The sequence below is a fragment of the Orbicella franksi genome, chromosome 5 (assembly GCF_964199315.1).
Source record: "Orbicella franksi chromosome 5, jaOrbFran1.1, whole genome shotgun sequence".
Lineage (NCBI taxonomy): Eukaryota > Metazoa > Cnidaria > Anthozoa > Scleractinia > Merulinidae > Orbicella > Orbicella franksi.
In genome coordinates this window covers 32811918-32826432 of record NC_138149.1, presented here as the reverse complement: position 1 = coordinate 32826432, position 14515 = coordinate 32811918, and the positions used below count along the sequence as shown (strand labels likewise).

General features: G+C 38.9%; 3 protein-coding genes across 3 annotated transcripts; 2 read left to right on the top strand and 1 right to left on the bottom strand.

The window, feature by feature from the left end:
• Positions 1 to 356: 356 nt before the first annotated feature.
• Positions 357 to 7491, top strand: LOC145488332 (uncharacterized). Its single transcript, XM_081467172.1, has 8 exons — positions 357 to 369; positions 1336 to 1610; positions 1920 to 2025; positions 2680 to 2752; positions 3092 to 3200; positions 3697 to 3841; positions 4404 to 4487; positions 5599 to 7491. The coding sequence occupies exons 2-8, from the start codon at positions 1336 to 1338 to the stop codon at positions 5770 to 5772; spliced, it is 966 nt and encodes a 321-aa protein (XP_081323298.1). The 5' UTR covers positions 357 to 369; the 3' UTR covers positions 5773 to 7491.
• A 3-nt stretch (positions 7492 to 7494) lies between these two features.
• Positions 7495 to 10532, bottom strand: LOC145488333 (uncharacterized). Its single transcript, XM_081467173.1, has 4 exons — positions 10371 to 10532; positions 9097 to 9266; positions 8487 to 8569; positions 7495 to 7878 (listed from the first exon to the last, which is right to left on the bottom strand). The coding sequence occupies exons 2-4, from the start codon at positions 9247 to 9249 to the stop codon at positions 7803 to 7805; spliced, it is 312 nt and encodes a 103-aa protein (XP_081323299.1). The 5' UTR covers positions 9250 to 9266; positions 10371 to 10532; the 3' UTR covers positions 7495 to 7802.
• A 1157-nt stretch (positions 10533 to 11689) lies between these two features.
• On the top strand, positions 11690 to 14249 carry LOC145488325 (protein downstream neighbor of son homolog). Its single transcript, XM_081467164.1, has 3 exons — positions 11690 to 12658; positions 13048 to 13499; positions 13633 to 14249. The coding sequence occupies exons 1-3, from the start codon at positions 11731 to 11733 to the stop codon at positions 13930 to 13932; spliced, it is 1680 nt and encodes a 559-aa protein (XP_081323290.1). The 5' UTR covers positions 11690 to 11730; the 3' UTR covers positions 13933 to 14249.
• Positions 14250 to 14515: the final 266 nt, after the last annotated feature.

Here is a 14515-nt window from a genome sequence, read left to right as displayed (position 1 = left end):
ACTGTGATGCCGCATACGCATTCTCGATAAGAGTACAGACAACGCTAAACCACATTCGATTTGTTAAAGTGCCTAGGGCGGGATTGGGCAATTTTTTGGGACCTGGATAGTAGAAGCACTTGCTTGCTTTTTTCCCCATGGCTCCCTTGTCCAATTCTTTTTTCAGCAGTTTCTGTTGTGCAGGAATTTTTTTTATTGGAAATTCCCCGATTTCCCAACCCGGTTCCCCAACCCGGTTCGTTTGGCTTTCAAGCGCGGTCAGTGCAATCAAGAGTGGGGACTGGGTTTGACCTCGATTCAGTGCGAGTTCGTCAAGTACAGTGGGAATTTTTGAAAATTGTAAGCTGCCACGATCACTGCCTCGAGAAGGTTAGTTTAAAACCGTTATCTCTTGCTTCGTTGTTTTCATGGGTGATAATAGAGAAACAATCCATTTACTGATGTTGCTGAACGCCGACGCGGATTCGCAATACAGCGATAATATTTATTGATCCTCAGTCAGCGAGACAGTTCTATGTTTACTTTCTGTTCTTGAGAGACAACCGTCAGGACTTCATCACACTGTGAAGTTTTCTAGATCTCTGATCTCTGATCTTCCTCTCTCTTTTCTCTTAAAACTCTGATCTGTCCGTAAAAAATGAGCTTAGTATTGTGTTCTCCAAGATTATCATCAAAGATTAACTTCTAAAAGATTCATTTAACACTTATTACCGGTAAACACGTAAGTTTACATTAGCCGTATGGTGCTCACGGCCAATACAACTGCATAGTTCAGTTGGCAGTTCTGCTAGAGAGCTTCCAGGTGTTTTTTCAGTTTTGTACAATTCTCCACATTAATTATGTATGTGGCAATTAGTGCCATTAAGTTCAGTAGAGAATTCAGATGTGCTCAAGGAGAGGAGAGGAGGGAAGAAAATGACGTTTAGTTGCAAGAAATTTATTTTACCGTCGAAATACTTTAGGGAAATGAAAAATTCTTCCAAACAGTGCCTGTTCAAGATAGCTAAAAATACAACTACATGTATTTAATTGATTCTTTCTACCACCCTCATTCCATCCACTCAAAGAGACAAAATCAAAAAAGCTGCCAAATCTGGAGGAAGTAAAGAATCATGGTAAATTTGAGACTTTGAAAAGATATTTTAGACATTTAATATACTTTAGACTTTTATTTTTTAGAGGACCCTCCTCAAAACCACCTCTAGGTGATTGGAGGCCTCCTCTTAAAATACTAATTTGTTTTTATTATTCATTATTTATTATCATTATTATTATTATTATTATTATTACATTATGGCAAATTAGTTACTAACAGTATATTTCTTGCATCTAAAGATGAACTTTTTCAAGAGGAAGCGGAAACGTGATGATGACAAAGAGCTTGTTGAAAGAGAGCCAAAAAAATCAAGAATTGTGTCTTTAGTACAGAAGGCAGGACATAATTTAAAAGAAAAAATTGCTGTTGCAGTGAAGGCACTGACTTCACGAACATATTCACAGGATGTGAAATCATTCCTTTTCACTACACCTGCTGGGCCACTGAGATCAGCTCGGTACATAATGACTCCAGTGCAACCATTCAGTGCTGTGAAGTCATCAATTGAATGGAGGTAGGTAGGTGTATTTAGAGCAGTGAACTTGCACTTTGAACCAAGGACTACAGAAAACTAATCCACTAGTGCCAGGGTGGAGGAATGGAATTTAAGACAGGTGTCCTACAGATCGCTGATAATCCTAGACTACCCAGTAATGTTAACCCACAGGAAAATACAAATGAATTAATATTTCTGTTTACAAATCATCATTGGTGTAAGTTAATTTTTCTTTTATCACTGAGGGCCCATGCCTATGATCTAACACATTAGTAAATAATTTAAAATTGAAATTATAACTGAGAAATGTTTCATTTTGTCTTTCAGGAATCACTCCTACTACATATTGGGCACCACAATAGAAGTTACAGAGAGCCACCATCATGAGTTCAAGACTGGTGGAGGAAATTATCCAATCAGTATACTTCCAGAGGTATAGAGAGTTCAATCTGTAACAAATAATTTACAACTTGTGTCCTGCTGTTTGGTTTTTCTGCATGTTGTGGCTCAATACTTAAACCCTTGGTACAAAAAAGCATTTTCCTGTGTTTCATATACATTAATATTACGGTAATCATAAATACACTAGTACAAAGGAAAATACTAAATTGTCCTGAGGCAGGGTTTTCATTAACATTTTCATCAGAGGGTAACTGGTTTTCACAGGCGGGCAAAGCTATTAAGAACTGAACTTCTCTGTAAGAAAAACTTCCTGCTAGATAGTCAAACCAGCCGGGCAAAATAATTGTCCTCACAACTGGTTAGTTTACCCGGTGCCCAGCCCTCAATGAAACCCCTGCCAAGGGTAAGATTAAATGGCAACATTATACATTTGATGATGATTTAGTGCTCTCATAATCCCATAAGGGTGGATTAGTGATGGCAAGGATGTTCAAGCTGTAAGGGTTTTGAGCACTGTTGAACTTCCCATAACCGTACAACTGTGGGACGTTGCCTAGGTGCCCATTTACGGGAGGTGTCTGCATGGAGGATGTTAGCAACTTTATAGCACCATAAGGGACTAGAGGCATGGGGCATAGACAGGCTGCTACAAAATGATTTATGATCTTTGTTCACCTGGTTGCAGCATGTCCGGAAGTATGGCTCTGCCTTCTTGAATTCAGATGGTGGTGTTTTAATGGCAGGCATACTAGATGATGGTAAGTTATACATGTATTGTGTTAATAAACAATCCTCAGTCTCTAAACTTAGTGACTTAGTAGGGGAGAGACTAATAAGTGTCAAGTGAAAAATAAGTATTCATCAATAACAGGAAAACAAACTTTGTGATCAGTGTTTCTCTAAATTTATTTAGGAGCACCTTACATTGATTTTTTTTTTACCAAACAATAGTTTTAATTCGTAAAATGATCATCGCTATGTACAGTAGATGACAAGAATTCCAAGCAATATTTGACTTGGGGATTGTACTTCTGAGATTACCAAAGGAGGGGGTCATGATCAGGAAGTAATAATTTCTACTTTGATTTCCTTTGTAGGCACTGTCCGTGGGATCTGTTGCTCCCCAGCTATGAGAAGGAGAATCACAGACACTGTACGTCGAGAATTTTCTGAGTTTCTTCCTAAGGTGGATCCATCATTTTACAGGTGAGAAAACAGACACTAAGACATTTTAAATGCAGTAGTCTGAAATAGTAGTAGTCTATTTTTTGTGGGAGGCGCGTTGGCCTCATGGTTAGTGCGCTCGACTCCAAAGTGAGCAGTCCAGGTTCAAGCCCAGCCGGGGACATTGTGTTGTGTACTTGGGCAAGACACTTTTCTCTCATTAAAGTGCACGTAATTGAAGTGCAAATGGCATTGGTATCCATTTACAAAATGTTCAAATTGAATACCAGTAATTGGACACCCATGTGATCATGCACCAATTACGTGATAAATAGGTGCATGGAGAACCAGTTACAATCAAGAATTTTGTAATAGATATGATTAAAAGTGGTATCCAATTACAAAATGTTTTAATTGGATACCTGTAAATGGACACCCACATGATCTTGTGCCGGTTACAATCAAGAATTTTGTTATAGTATACGATTAAAAGTGTAATATTCAAATCTTAAACAGTCTTTTGATTTTTTCCCAACAGGGTAAAATTTGTGCCAATCATTGAAGCACAAACCTGTCGAGAAAGACGAGAGGGTCAGCACACATTTGTCAATGATATTTACGTGGTAGAAATAACAGTTAAAGCTGGAGTGAAGGGAGAGTTATATGAGACCAACAAGCACCAGGTACCGATACAAGCAGCTAGAAATAGTTCTGTTAATTTTTGTCTTTAAAGATTTAAAAAAAAACTTCCGTCAGGCAGGTGTTTCATAAAGGGCAAGACCTGCAGAGCAAATTGGGAGAGGTATTCTGGGCCAAACGGTTAGTGCACTTGACTCCAGATCATGCAGACTGTGTTCGAGCTTTGGGACATTGTGAGGTGTTCTTGGAGAAGATACTTTACACTCACAGTGCCTCTCTCCACCCAGGTGTATGAATGCTTACTCCTCATCTGGCAAATTTAATGCAATGGACTATCATCCCATCCACCAAAGAGGGAGTGGAAGTACTCCTAGAAACTTCATTTAAATGGAAACCAGAGATAACTGGCGGTCTGATGGGCTGCTAAGCTTCAACACAGAGTTCATCCTACAGGACAAATTGGTCCAAGCTGGGAATAATTTTTTCCTACCCGGTTTGACATAAAGAGGTTTAGTTGAAAGAGATTTGACTGCCAGTCAGAAAACCAGTTGCTTTCCTGCTGAAAACTTAAATGAAACCTAACTTTATTATTTTTTGAAATTGTAGGTATACATCAGACGGGAAAGCAGCGTCCAGGGACCGCTGAATCCTCTACAAATAAAAGACATAGTAATACAGAAATACAGAGAGGTGAGTTTATTTTGCTTGTTCAAAAATACCATAAAGTAGCATGAAACTTTCAGGATCTCAAAACTTTAAAAAAATTTCTTAAATCCTAAAGTAGGATCATAGACATTCAGGGACAGCAGGGACCTTATTAGCGGAGCTCCTGCGCGCCGAAGATGCACAAGCAGAGCCCCATACCTTAGAAAGTTTGGTAACCCATCGATCTCAAAACTTTTGTTTGTCACGTGACTGTCTGTACACCAAGCCCCATTCCTTGAAAAGTAAGAGAGTAGCACCATTACCAGAGCCCTGTACATCTTTGATATTGGACATCCATGTTATGATTAATTGACACCTGTCAAAACAAGGTATTTGCTGACCAGTATTACGTGACCACATAGCAGGCTCAGGTCAAGAGCTCATCGAGGTTGTGTGTTTTTTTTAAGTTGACCACTGACCAGTTTCTGGGTTTTCGATTGGATCGTGGGCTCAAGCCAGGTTATTACTCTGGAGGAGAGGGAGGGAGTACATGCAAAGGCAAAATTTTGGCGCAAATTTAACGCTGACATGTCATTGACTTTTCTTCCAACATATTCCTTGTACAATCATCTCTTGGACAGTCCCTGATATATTGTGTACATAATTTCTGTAATCTTAGGTACACTCATTAGGTATGGCTTGTTAAAATGTAACTAGAAAAAAAAAATAGCGACATCACATGCTGAACAATCCCATGCTCACAAATTATCATTTCTTGAGTTTCTTATCCTGGGGAAAAAATCCTCCTTTCAATTATGGTTAATTATTGTAATCAGGAGCTCTGCTTTTACGCTTGGTTAAATCTATATATTAACTTGGATTAACTCATATAAAGGCAAAAATATATAAAATTATTTCTAAAGATTTCACCTGCGAAAGGGGAGCTGTACTTTGGGTTTAATTTGTGACTTATCAATAAGTTTGCTGATTAAAAGTTCCTGTAAATAGTGGTAATATCTCTTGTTTTCTCAAATTAAGCGATATAACGTTCCAAACACCATTACAGTCATGATTTCCTTTGTTTAAACTTGATGAATTATTAACGAGTTTGGAATAAGAGGTGTCTGTTTTCTGAGATTAGCATTTGTGTCACTAGATCATAGAGCAGAGAAGGCTTGACGCAGTGGCTCCAGACTCGCTAACATGTGCTGAAGAGGTTTCTTCTAAGGAGAAAAATGATGCAATTAGCGCTGTAAAGAGTGAGAAAGACACAACACACACACCTTCAGCCAAGTCAAAATCAAGAAAAGTTATTGTCATTTCCCCTTGAATTGCTGTAACTTCCTTTGCAAAATGTTTATACATTGTTATTCAACCTTAATTTGGTTAAATCTCTACTGTAATTAAAGAGTTGAAAATATTGTATATATTTAATTATATGATTCTGTACCATGTAATATTACAGGGAAAGTTTCAGAGTTTAAAGATTATTTTGTATTTTTAGAAAGATTAATTCTGAATTTCATAGTTATTATATAAACCATTCAGCTAAACACCCCGATTTACCTTAAAGTTAAATTGAGTTAGTTGTTAATGATAGGACAAAATAGAGATAAACCAAATGTTTGTAGGAGAAAAGCTATTGTAATCTAAAGACTCCATGAGCCGAATTGCGAATCTCGCAAGTTGCCACACCCACTTTACAAGCAGATAGCCGCGCAACTTTACTGACTTTTACTAATCTCGGTGACATAAGCTGTGCCTTCCCGACAATGGCGTATAACTATCAGAGAAACGACCTCGTTTCACTGAGGAGAAAATCGCCTTTAATCCTTAATTCTTAAAACTACGGCTGCATACGTGTATGCACACGAACAATTGCGTCTCTGTTTTTATGTTGTAGTCCGTTATTTTGTGGTCCTTGATATTCACCTCTGAAAATTAAACTAAAACAATTATTCACCTCAGGCTCCGTGAACATTGGTAAATCCACTTCGCCTTCGGCGAGTAATTGTTAAATATTTTCGCGCCAAACGGAGGCTCTTGTGTTTATTATCTTTCAAATATTTTTCGCAACACGCACAGTTTTGAAATTGGGGAATATCACTCGGATTTTCGCCAGTTTTTTATTCATTCAGGTGTTGCGTTTAGACCAATCGCGCGTTGTTGTTTTCGCTGCTTTTTGGCTGGTTTTGCCGTTTTTATAAAGAAAGGAAGAAATTTTTTACGCCGTTTAGTTTAAAACATATAATTGTATTGTATAATTTACATACTTTCAACGCACAAAATTATATTCTTTTCAAAATTTTAGCCTTAGGTTTATTCTCAAAATATTCTTAAAATTTCGAAAATTTCAGCCTCGAATTCTTTCATTGTATAAATTATATTCTGATAAGAAAGAAAGAGTGTACATTGGCACGAAATAGAAACCATTCCATGACTTCCATCTGTAAACATTGCTAGCTTTCGCTTACACTCGCAAGGAGAGGGGAAAAAATGGAGAAGATGAGAACGCGTTCTTTTTAGCGTGTTTATGGACTTCAACTTCGTGTTGGTCCATACGATAAACACGCAACAAAAGAACTTGGCCAATATCCAGCCATCTTGACCTCACGCTTCTTTAACAACCCCTATATATATCCCTTGTCCCCTTGAAATAAATGGTAAGTTCCCTTGTTTCCTAGAACACTTGGAAGGCCCCTAATGGTTAGTGCCCTGGACTCCTTGTCGAGCGGCCGGGTTCAAGCACTGGCCAGGGTTATTGTGTTGATCTTGGGTAAGACACTAATCTCACAATGCGTCTCTCCACGCAGGTGTACAAAAGCGTACCGGCAAATTTAGTGCAGTATTCTTTGACTTATCATCGTTCAACGTTAGGGGGTAGGGGGTGGGGGGTTGTCCTCGCTATTTGCTATTTTTAAAGGGTGGAGACAGACAAAGCGCCCCTAAAGTATTTTTAAAGTTAATTTTCCGATGTTCTCGAGCAATGGATGTAGAAAGTCAGGACGCATACCAAAACATAGCAATTAGCTTTTACTGAATCTTAAGCACCTTATTCATTTCCTCTGTCCGACCAAATTATCAAAAGCATTTAATAATGTCGTTTCTTTGATCTTGTGAACATTAAAGTTTTTCATAATTCATTTGGACAGTTTGCAGTTAGCAAATAATCGCTCACCCGCTTGAATGGGAGTCTGGGATTAAAATTAGATCGAAAAACTTAAGGAAATTCTGTCGGACTCGGCTCCGCTTTCCAACTTTTATTCTAAACAGTGCATACAGAAATGATGGTCTATGTTAATTGAATTTATTCAAAACATTAAATGCAGGATTTTCTCAGGTCAGTAGCCGCATGATCCATTACCATCGACGGTTTGGATAATCGCTCTTTTTCACGCATGTCCCATCACCCCCAAATGCTCCGATGGGCGGGAGACTGAAAAAGAAATGCAAAACATTACCCATTAATTCAAAGTAGAAGGGACAAAGCAGAATGTAAAAGGAATAGTAGTCAGCCGGAGGAAGAGAGCTGGTAAACTTGTCTCTTTAGTTCAAAATTTCTGTTGTTTTGGAAAAGATTTGTGAGTAAACCTTTTGATTGAACACGGAGGCCATCCTGAATAACACAATACACTGTCAAAAATTAACACTCTATTTAGCACACATTTATACTAAGTTAGAAAGTGTAAGCCCGGCCACTGACTCTTTCTTGCGAACAGGGTTCAAGTCAAGTCAAGGGTTCATTCGATTTTGGATAGTCTTGAATTAGTTAACCTCGAATTTGATCTACCGTCAAAAAAAAAAAAAAAGCAAGGCCGAAAACGTCCCGGAAAACATGCTCCAGTTGTCCGTATGTAAGTTTAGTTAGCTAGTGTTTTGGTTTGTTTGTTTAGTTATTTTTTTTTTTAATTTTTTAATTTTTTTTTGATATTCATGTCTACTTCCTTACACCATTTTTTGCATCAAACCAAGGAGAAACGAAAAATTCTAATCGGGAGAAATGCGACATGAAAAACGAAACAAAAGTAAAATACTCAAACTCACCACCCCAGATCATCGCAACAGTCCTTAGTGGTCCAACAAGAGCCTCTTTCACCTTTACAGTACCTTTCAAATCTTTTATAATCCTAAACAAGGAAAATGATAACAAAACAGTACAAAAGTTTCACTAAGGTTTTTGGACGCATCCACGAAACATTTATAATGGTTGAACGCGAAGGAAGTCGGTCGTGACAATACAAATTTGAGATAAAAAACAAAAAAGTTCGAGAACAATCAAAAGTAGTATTCTTTTCAGTGGGAAACCTGAGATAGGAGATAGGAGTGGAGGTCATTTATCAAAGAGTTCCGTTTTCAAAATGCTTTCTGTCCACCCTTAAACACGAAGCCCAACCTCGTTCCCAAGGTCTCTCATCTTACCGTCCCCTCATTTTACCGTCCCCTCCAGGGTGCGGTAAGATGAGAGATCCTGTGAACGAGGTTGCACGAAGCCGCGTTTTCAAATCCCTCCGGTTTGAAGAGCGTTTTCGAAAAGCTCCGTTTTCGTGACGGATTAGTATGGACGGTAGGCCTATTAACTGTAAAATTTCAAATTTCTCCGGCGTAGTGTGAACAGGGCCTTGAAATATTTACTGATAATATCAATACTACCGACCTCTCGTTCGTCATTGTTCTCGTTGAGAACAAAAGCATCATCACGGAATAAAGGTTCCAAGTCATTGGTTCCTTGTCCGTGTGGCGCTGCACGGATGCATTCCACGAGGAACATCGAGAGAAAAACAATAGCAAACAGATGAACGCACTTCATAATGTCCCCGGATGAGGCTGAAAAAAAGCAAGCCAAAAAATACCACAAGATGTATGCAAATTTCAATTTTGAAAGAAGTAGCTAAAGAAAATATTCAAGCTATTTGGTCATCAAAGGTAAAAGTTATGAATTGCTGGTTTTCAGTCATGCAATTCAAAATAGATCAAAATAAAAATCAAAACCGGTCAATAGATAAACTCCAGAATCTGGGAAATGAAAGAAGGTAAATATGCAAAGACTCTCGCCAAAATTCTGGACACAGCAATTTTTCTTATGCGAGATATGCGGGGAAATTTTGTACCCAAATTTATCGAGATTTGTATGGAGACGCCATGCTTTGGTGCCCATCCGTATAGGCACCCACACGGCGGCCGGAAACCAACAGAAACATCTGTCACTCAGTTTTGCTACAAAAGCGTGAATTTATCCCTCGAGGAACTCTAAACCATTAAAATAATACTTTTTCTAAGACATGAACTGTTCAGATAACCAAGTTCCCCGAAATTAGTCACTTTTTTAACCATCATGACAGCTCTCTAGGCCGTCATGTAAATGCCGCGTCAGGCAAAAGCTTACAAATTCAAGCGTAGTGTATCACAAAACCAAGAACCCATTCGGAGCGAAAATTTGTATGAATATTAGTTTTCAGCTGCTCTTATACATCATTTAAGTAAAATCTCAGGAAGATCAATAGTTTTGTAGTTCGAATTTTGGTGACTGAGACTGAGCCTTAGTAGCTGTTGTTGTTTATAGTGGTCAATGCGCTTTCAAGCTAGTTCACAGGCATGCCAAATAAACTGAAAGAAACATGATATATCAGCTAAAAACAATGGGCTGAAAATCCAAACTGATGTGAGGCAGACCAGTTGGCTATTTACAAGCATGACCGAGGAGATGAACTAGGGTAAATAAATTGTTATGAAAGTAAAATAAACACGTTTTAGTGGAGATCTTCGTGCTATTGGCCTTAGCAATGTCTCTACCAGTTTACAATACAAGTTAGTTTGAAACGGGGGTAGCCTGCAGAACAGGCGGATTAGCGGTACACAATGAGAGCGAAACACGCTATACGAGCGCGGAGCGCGATGTTCAGCAGGCTAAATGGGGAGGGTCAGTCCTACCTTAGTTTTGTCAATAAGCTCTCCACGATAGGCTGAGAGAGATCTTCTTTCTCCTCAGACGCAATACAAGCCGATAATGGAGAGAAGGCTCCTCGCTGTGAACTTTTTAAGTGGAGACCGGCAAAGTTCGCCCCAAGGCTGGTTTTCACTAAGACACAAGTAAATAAGCACAGACGCGGTGGAGCCGTCTTTTGTTCGTAGATTTTCCCGACAAAAGGCGCTGATTATCAACATCATAGTGCGCCTGTGTATGTCGGCTCATTGGATGTTCCGCTTCAGTGTATCCGACCAGCAGTACTTGACATAGCAAATCTTTCTAGAGCAGACAGCCAGAGTTAAATTTTCCTTGCGCGATTAAAGAACACTCCGAAAATGATTAGGGTTTTTCGAAGTAAAAACGTTATTTCGTGTCTGTCACACTCAGTACTTCAGTTTGCAAGAAGTTGGGTGGAGTCATGCATCGTAGTTTCTCAATACAATGGAAGCAGTCAATAGGGAAAAGAATCCAGAAAATGCTTTGTTTGAAGTTCAACAAAACTTGAAACAATTACGCCAACTAGATAAGCTTTGTATTATTTGACCAAGCAAGTGCAAATCTCCTGGAGTGGCCCGATCAAGCTCTAAATCAACCAGTAAATCATTTACACTGAAGCAGTTCTCGACAAGAAGACGAGTTTCTTTTTACAAAGACAGTGTGGGGACTATTTTGACTGAGAAGGCAATTCAACCATATCAATTCAACCTTTCTAAATCAAGATTCTCTCACGTCTTAATTTTCTCATGGAAACTTTAATTCTGTCAATTATTAGCTTTTGATCTAACTGAATTGCATACTTCTATCAGAATCAACTTTTGAGTTATTCAGTGCAATATTAATTCAACCTTTCTACACCAAGATTCTCTCATAAACTTTAATTATGTCAATCATTAGCTTTTGATCTAACTGAATTGCATACTTCTATCACAATCAACTCTTGAGTTATTCAGTGCAATATTGCAAATTTTACGCGAACAAAGAAACCGTACAGCCATTTTATCTGATTTTACACAAAAATCAGAACACATGGACGTACCAACCCGTAGGTGTTGTATTTTGATCTCCAAATTAAATGTAAACAATGATCTTGAATATCATAGATATGCAAGTAATTTGGTAATAATAACGTTCAAAATCTTTCCTCGTACACTACATCGGGGATTTTTGCAAATGTGGCAAATGTTTCTGAATATTTGTGAATGAAAGATGGCGTGTAGGCTTGGGCACTAGTCTAAGTGACGTCATGTATTCGTTTGGCGCGGAATTTGTAAAACTTATTATTAGAGTTTTTCGTTTTTGGGAAGAACTATATCACTAGAAAATATGTCACAATATTCTCCAGCTGGACCCATCCGGCTTGCAAAACCTTCAAGTGTTATAAAGTTGAAGATTAAGAAGAAGAAGTCCACGCAAAACCCAGCGATTAGGAGTTCAAATGCTCTGAAACCGATCAACGGCTCTGTTCAAGATGGCCGCACTCAGTCATTGAAGCGAGCGAATCCTTTCAGGTGTTCCCCAAGAAAAAAGCCAAATCTCACTTCTGATGCGAAAACATCGGAGTGCAGGCTCTTTAATGTCCTCGACGGTTTGGACGAGAATCTCGAAAATATCTCAGGAAACACGCATCAATCAGCGAAGATTGTACAGGAAAATACATGCGAAAAAATATTCGATACGGGCAACGCTATTGCAGAACAAACCGAAGAAGAAACCCCGACAGAGGAGGTTGAAGGTTCAGAAAGCTTTCCTTTAGATTGGAGTTTAAAGTCTAAAGTACGATTCACTTCTTCCAAGTCGTTTAATTGGTGTGGAACGCTTAAAACACGGGATGAGGGTCAAGGCTTGTTGAACTTCGTTCGCTGCCAAACAAAGGAATGCGATTCGGCGGATGAATCACTTGAAAATTCAATCAACGGTTATCCTTCGTCATTTTGTTCTTTCACTAAAGTATGGGCGCATCCTTCTCTACCTTGGCTCGAACTTTTCCCACGAAAATCCGCTGATGGAAAAAGTGGTTCGAAAAGAGACCTTCAAATTACGAATGAAATCGCTTCTTCCCTTCACAGCGACTGGGTGTCCAGTTTTCGCTCTGTTTTCAACCTGGTGCGAGTTGGTTTCTGTCCGTATTTTTATCTGGTTGGAATTCAAAACACTATGCTCTTTCAGGCTGCAGAAATAAACAGAGATGGAGCTCTACAAGTGCTTATTACACCAACGACTAAAGGTTTTCGCGATGTACTTCGAAACGAAGGTAAATAGAAGTCAGCAGAGTTGTACGACTCGCAGAGCGTGTCCATTGAGATGGGGACGGGGCAGGTGGGGGATGGGTACTGGGGTATATTAGAGTCAGGGAGCTGCAAATGATACCAAAGTGTTAGGCCTAAACAATGTCCCATTAGCAGTGTGTTTGTCTGTAAATTATAGGCTGAACCCTGCGATGAGAAAAATCAGACCTCAAGAAAATACAAAATAATAGCTTAAGCCATTTGGTCATGGCATATCTTGTCCCCTTTATAGAATCAGCTTATTAGAATTTGTTTGGATTAAAATCCTTCCTGGACTTGTTAAACTACAACTTGTCTAGTTTTAACCATACAATTGCTTTCATGTCTCACTTTGGCGCATGGCATTACTGTACAGGTGTCATCTTCACTATGCCACAGTTGGAAGACAGAGGAAAGAAAGAGACCGGATCTGAATCGCAAGATGACGACTCAGATGAAGAGGAGGAAAGGGAGCCTGGGGATGGCTCTGATGACGAGCACAGTGACAAGCGAGAGTGGCTAGAAAGCATGGGCCTCGATAAAGAACAGTTTCCCTTACTTAACCCAAAGACTGTTACACCGCATCAAAGAAACAACCTCAGAACCATTGATCAACAACCAACCTCAACTGTGCTGGTGAAAGGAGCTGATACACATGCTCTATTTAACTTCCTACTCAACTGCAAGAGTTTAACAGCTAATACAGGACCACAAGCGCAAGTGCCACCAACACTTCTAGCTCCTGTCGCATTTGACGGTGCTACCTTAAAAAGTCTGAGGGTCAACCAAGGCATTCTGAAACACCAACAAGCCAAGGGAATGAAGCAGGTAAATGGTTGTGATCAATTTCCAATTTCTCGTTTCCCTTCCATGAGAAAAAAGTGGGTTGGGAGAATGAAATTTCTGAATGGTACAATTGGACGGTAAAAGATCTAAAGTGATTTGTACAGTTTGCTTTTAGTTATACAGTCTGGAGATTTCTGGATCCTTACTGCCTGGGTGTATGTATGAACTGTGTCACCTATTGAAGGCCTCTCAAAATGGGGACTTTAAGGCCACCTTCTCTGCACACCAGCCATCAGTGGCCTTCAATGTTGCAACCCTTGAGACAGAGGACAAAATTTGTACCCCTAGTGGAAGTAACTTAGAGCACAGCATCACATGTGGGCAGTGGAAGCACTATCAGGAAGCAGAACAGTTGAAAGGAACATTTTTAAAAGAACTTAATTGCAAAGACAACCTTTTTACATGGACAACTTGATTATGAACAGGGTGCTAAGAGAAAACCTTCCCAAGCATTTATGTAAATTGCACAAGTGTAAATATTTTTAAGTTATTATAAAAGTTACAGTCAAACTGCATCAAGTTTTCCTCCCATAAACAAAGTAATGAAATTCAATATTGGAAATTTGACTTAGAATGAAATCAACTTTTCAGTACTGTATTTCATTTCTTGTTTCTGGAAGGTACCCAGGATTTTAATATTTGAACCTTGCATTTCAGATAAAGACAATATTTCTTATGTAATCCGTCTTATCAAAAAATTTGTAAAAACAATAAAATCAGTGTACATTATTTATCATTGCATTTTTAGCAGGGATCTCTAGGTTTACTTTGAGGAAGGGTGACCTTCCTAGAATATGTTGCCTTGCCCTCTTTAAAAACTTTCAATTAGGTCATGTACTTCGTACATACTCCCCAATTTTCTGCAATTTATTTTATGCATTGCAAGGCTCAAGAAAGTTTGTGGGAGGGGGGCGGGGGGTCTAAGTTCTAAGCTCTAAGTGAGGAAATTACCTAGGACCCCATCTTTTCATTTGATAACAAACTAGGAACCAACTTTG

Excerpts from the sequence above, each read along its gene's own strand:
- LOC145488325 (XM_081467164.1), top strand. The coding sequence starts at position 11,731 with ATGTCACAATATTCTCCAGCTGGACCCATCCGGCTTGCAAAACCTTCA. Across the intron at positions 12,659-13,047 it reads CGATGTACTTCGAAACGAAG|GTGTCATCTTCACTATGCCA; the intron begins GTAAATAGAAGT and ends ATTACTGTACAG. Across the intron at positions 13,500-13,632 it reads AAGCCAAGGGAATGAAGCAG|TTATACAGTCTGGAGATTTC; the intron begins GTAAATGGTTGT and ends GTTTGCTTTTAG.
- LOC145488332 (XM_081467172.1), top strand. The coding sequence starts at position 1,336 with ATGAACTTTTTCAAGAGGAAGCGGAAACGTGATGATGACAAAGAGCTT. Across the intron at positions 3,201-3,696 it reads GTGGATCCATCATTTTACAG|GGTAAAATTTGTGCCAATCA; the intron begins GTGAGAAAACAG and ends TTTTCCCAACAG. Across the intron at positions 4,488-5,598 it reads TAATACAGAAATACAGAGAG|ATCATAGAGCAGAGAAGGCT; the intron begins GTGAGTTTATTT and ends TTGTGTCACTAG.
- LOC145488333 (XM_081467173.1), bottom strand. The coding sequence starts at position 9,249 with ATGAAGTGCGTTCATCTGTTTGCTATTGTTTTTCTCTCGATGTTCCTC. Across the intron at positions 8,570-9,096 it reads AGAACAATGACGAACGAGAG|GATTATAAAAGATTTGAAAG; the intron begins GTCGGTAGTATT and ends TTCCTTGTTTAG. Across the intron at positions 7,879-8,486 it reads TGTTGCGATGATCTGGGGTG|TCTCCCGCCCATCGGAGCAT; the intron begins GTGAGTTTGAGT and ends TTTCTTTTTCAG.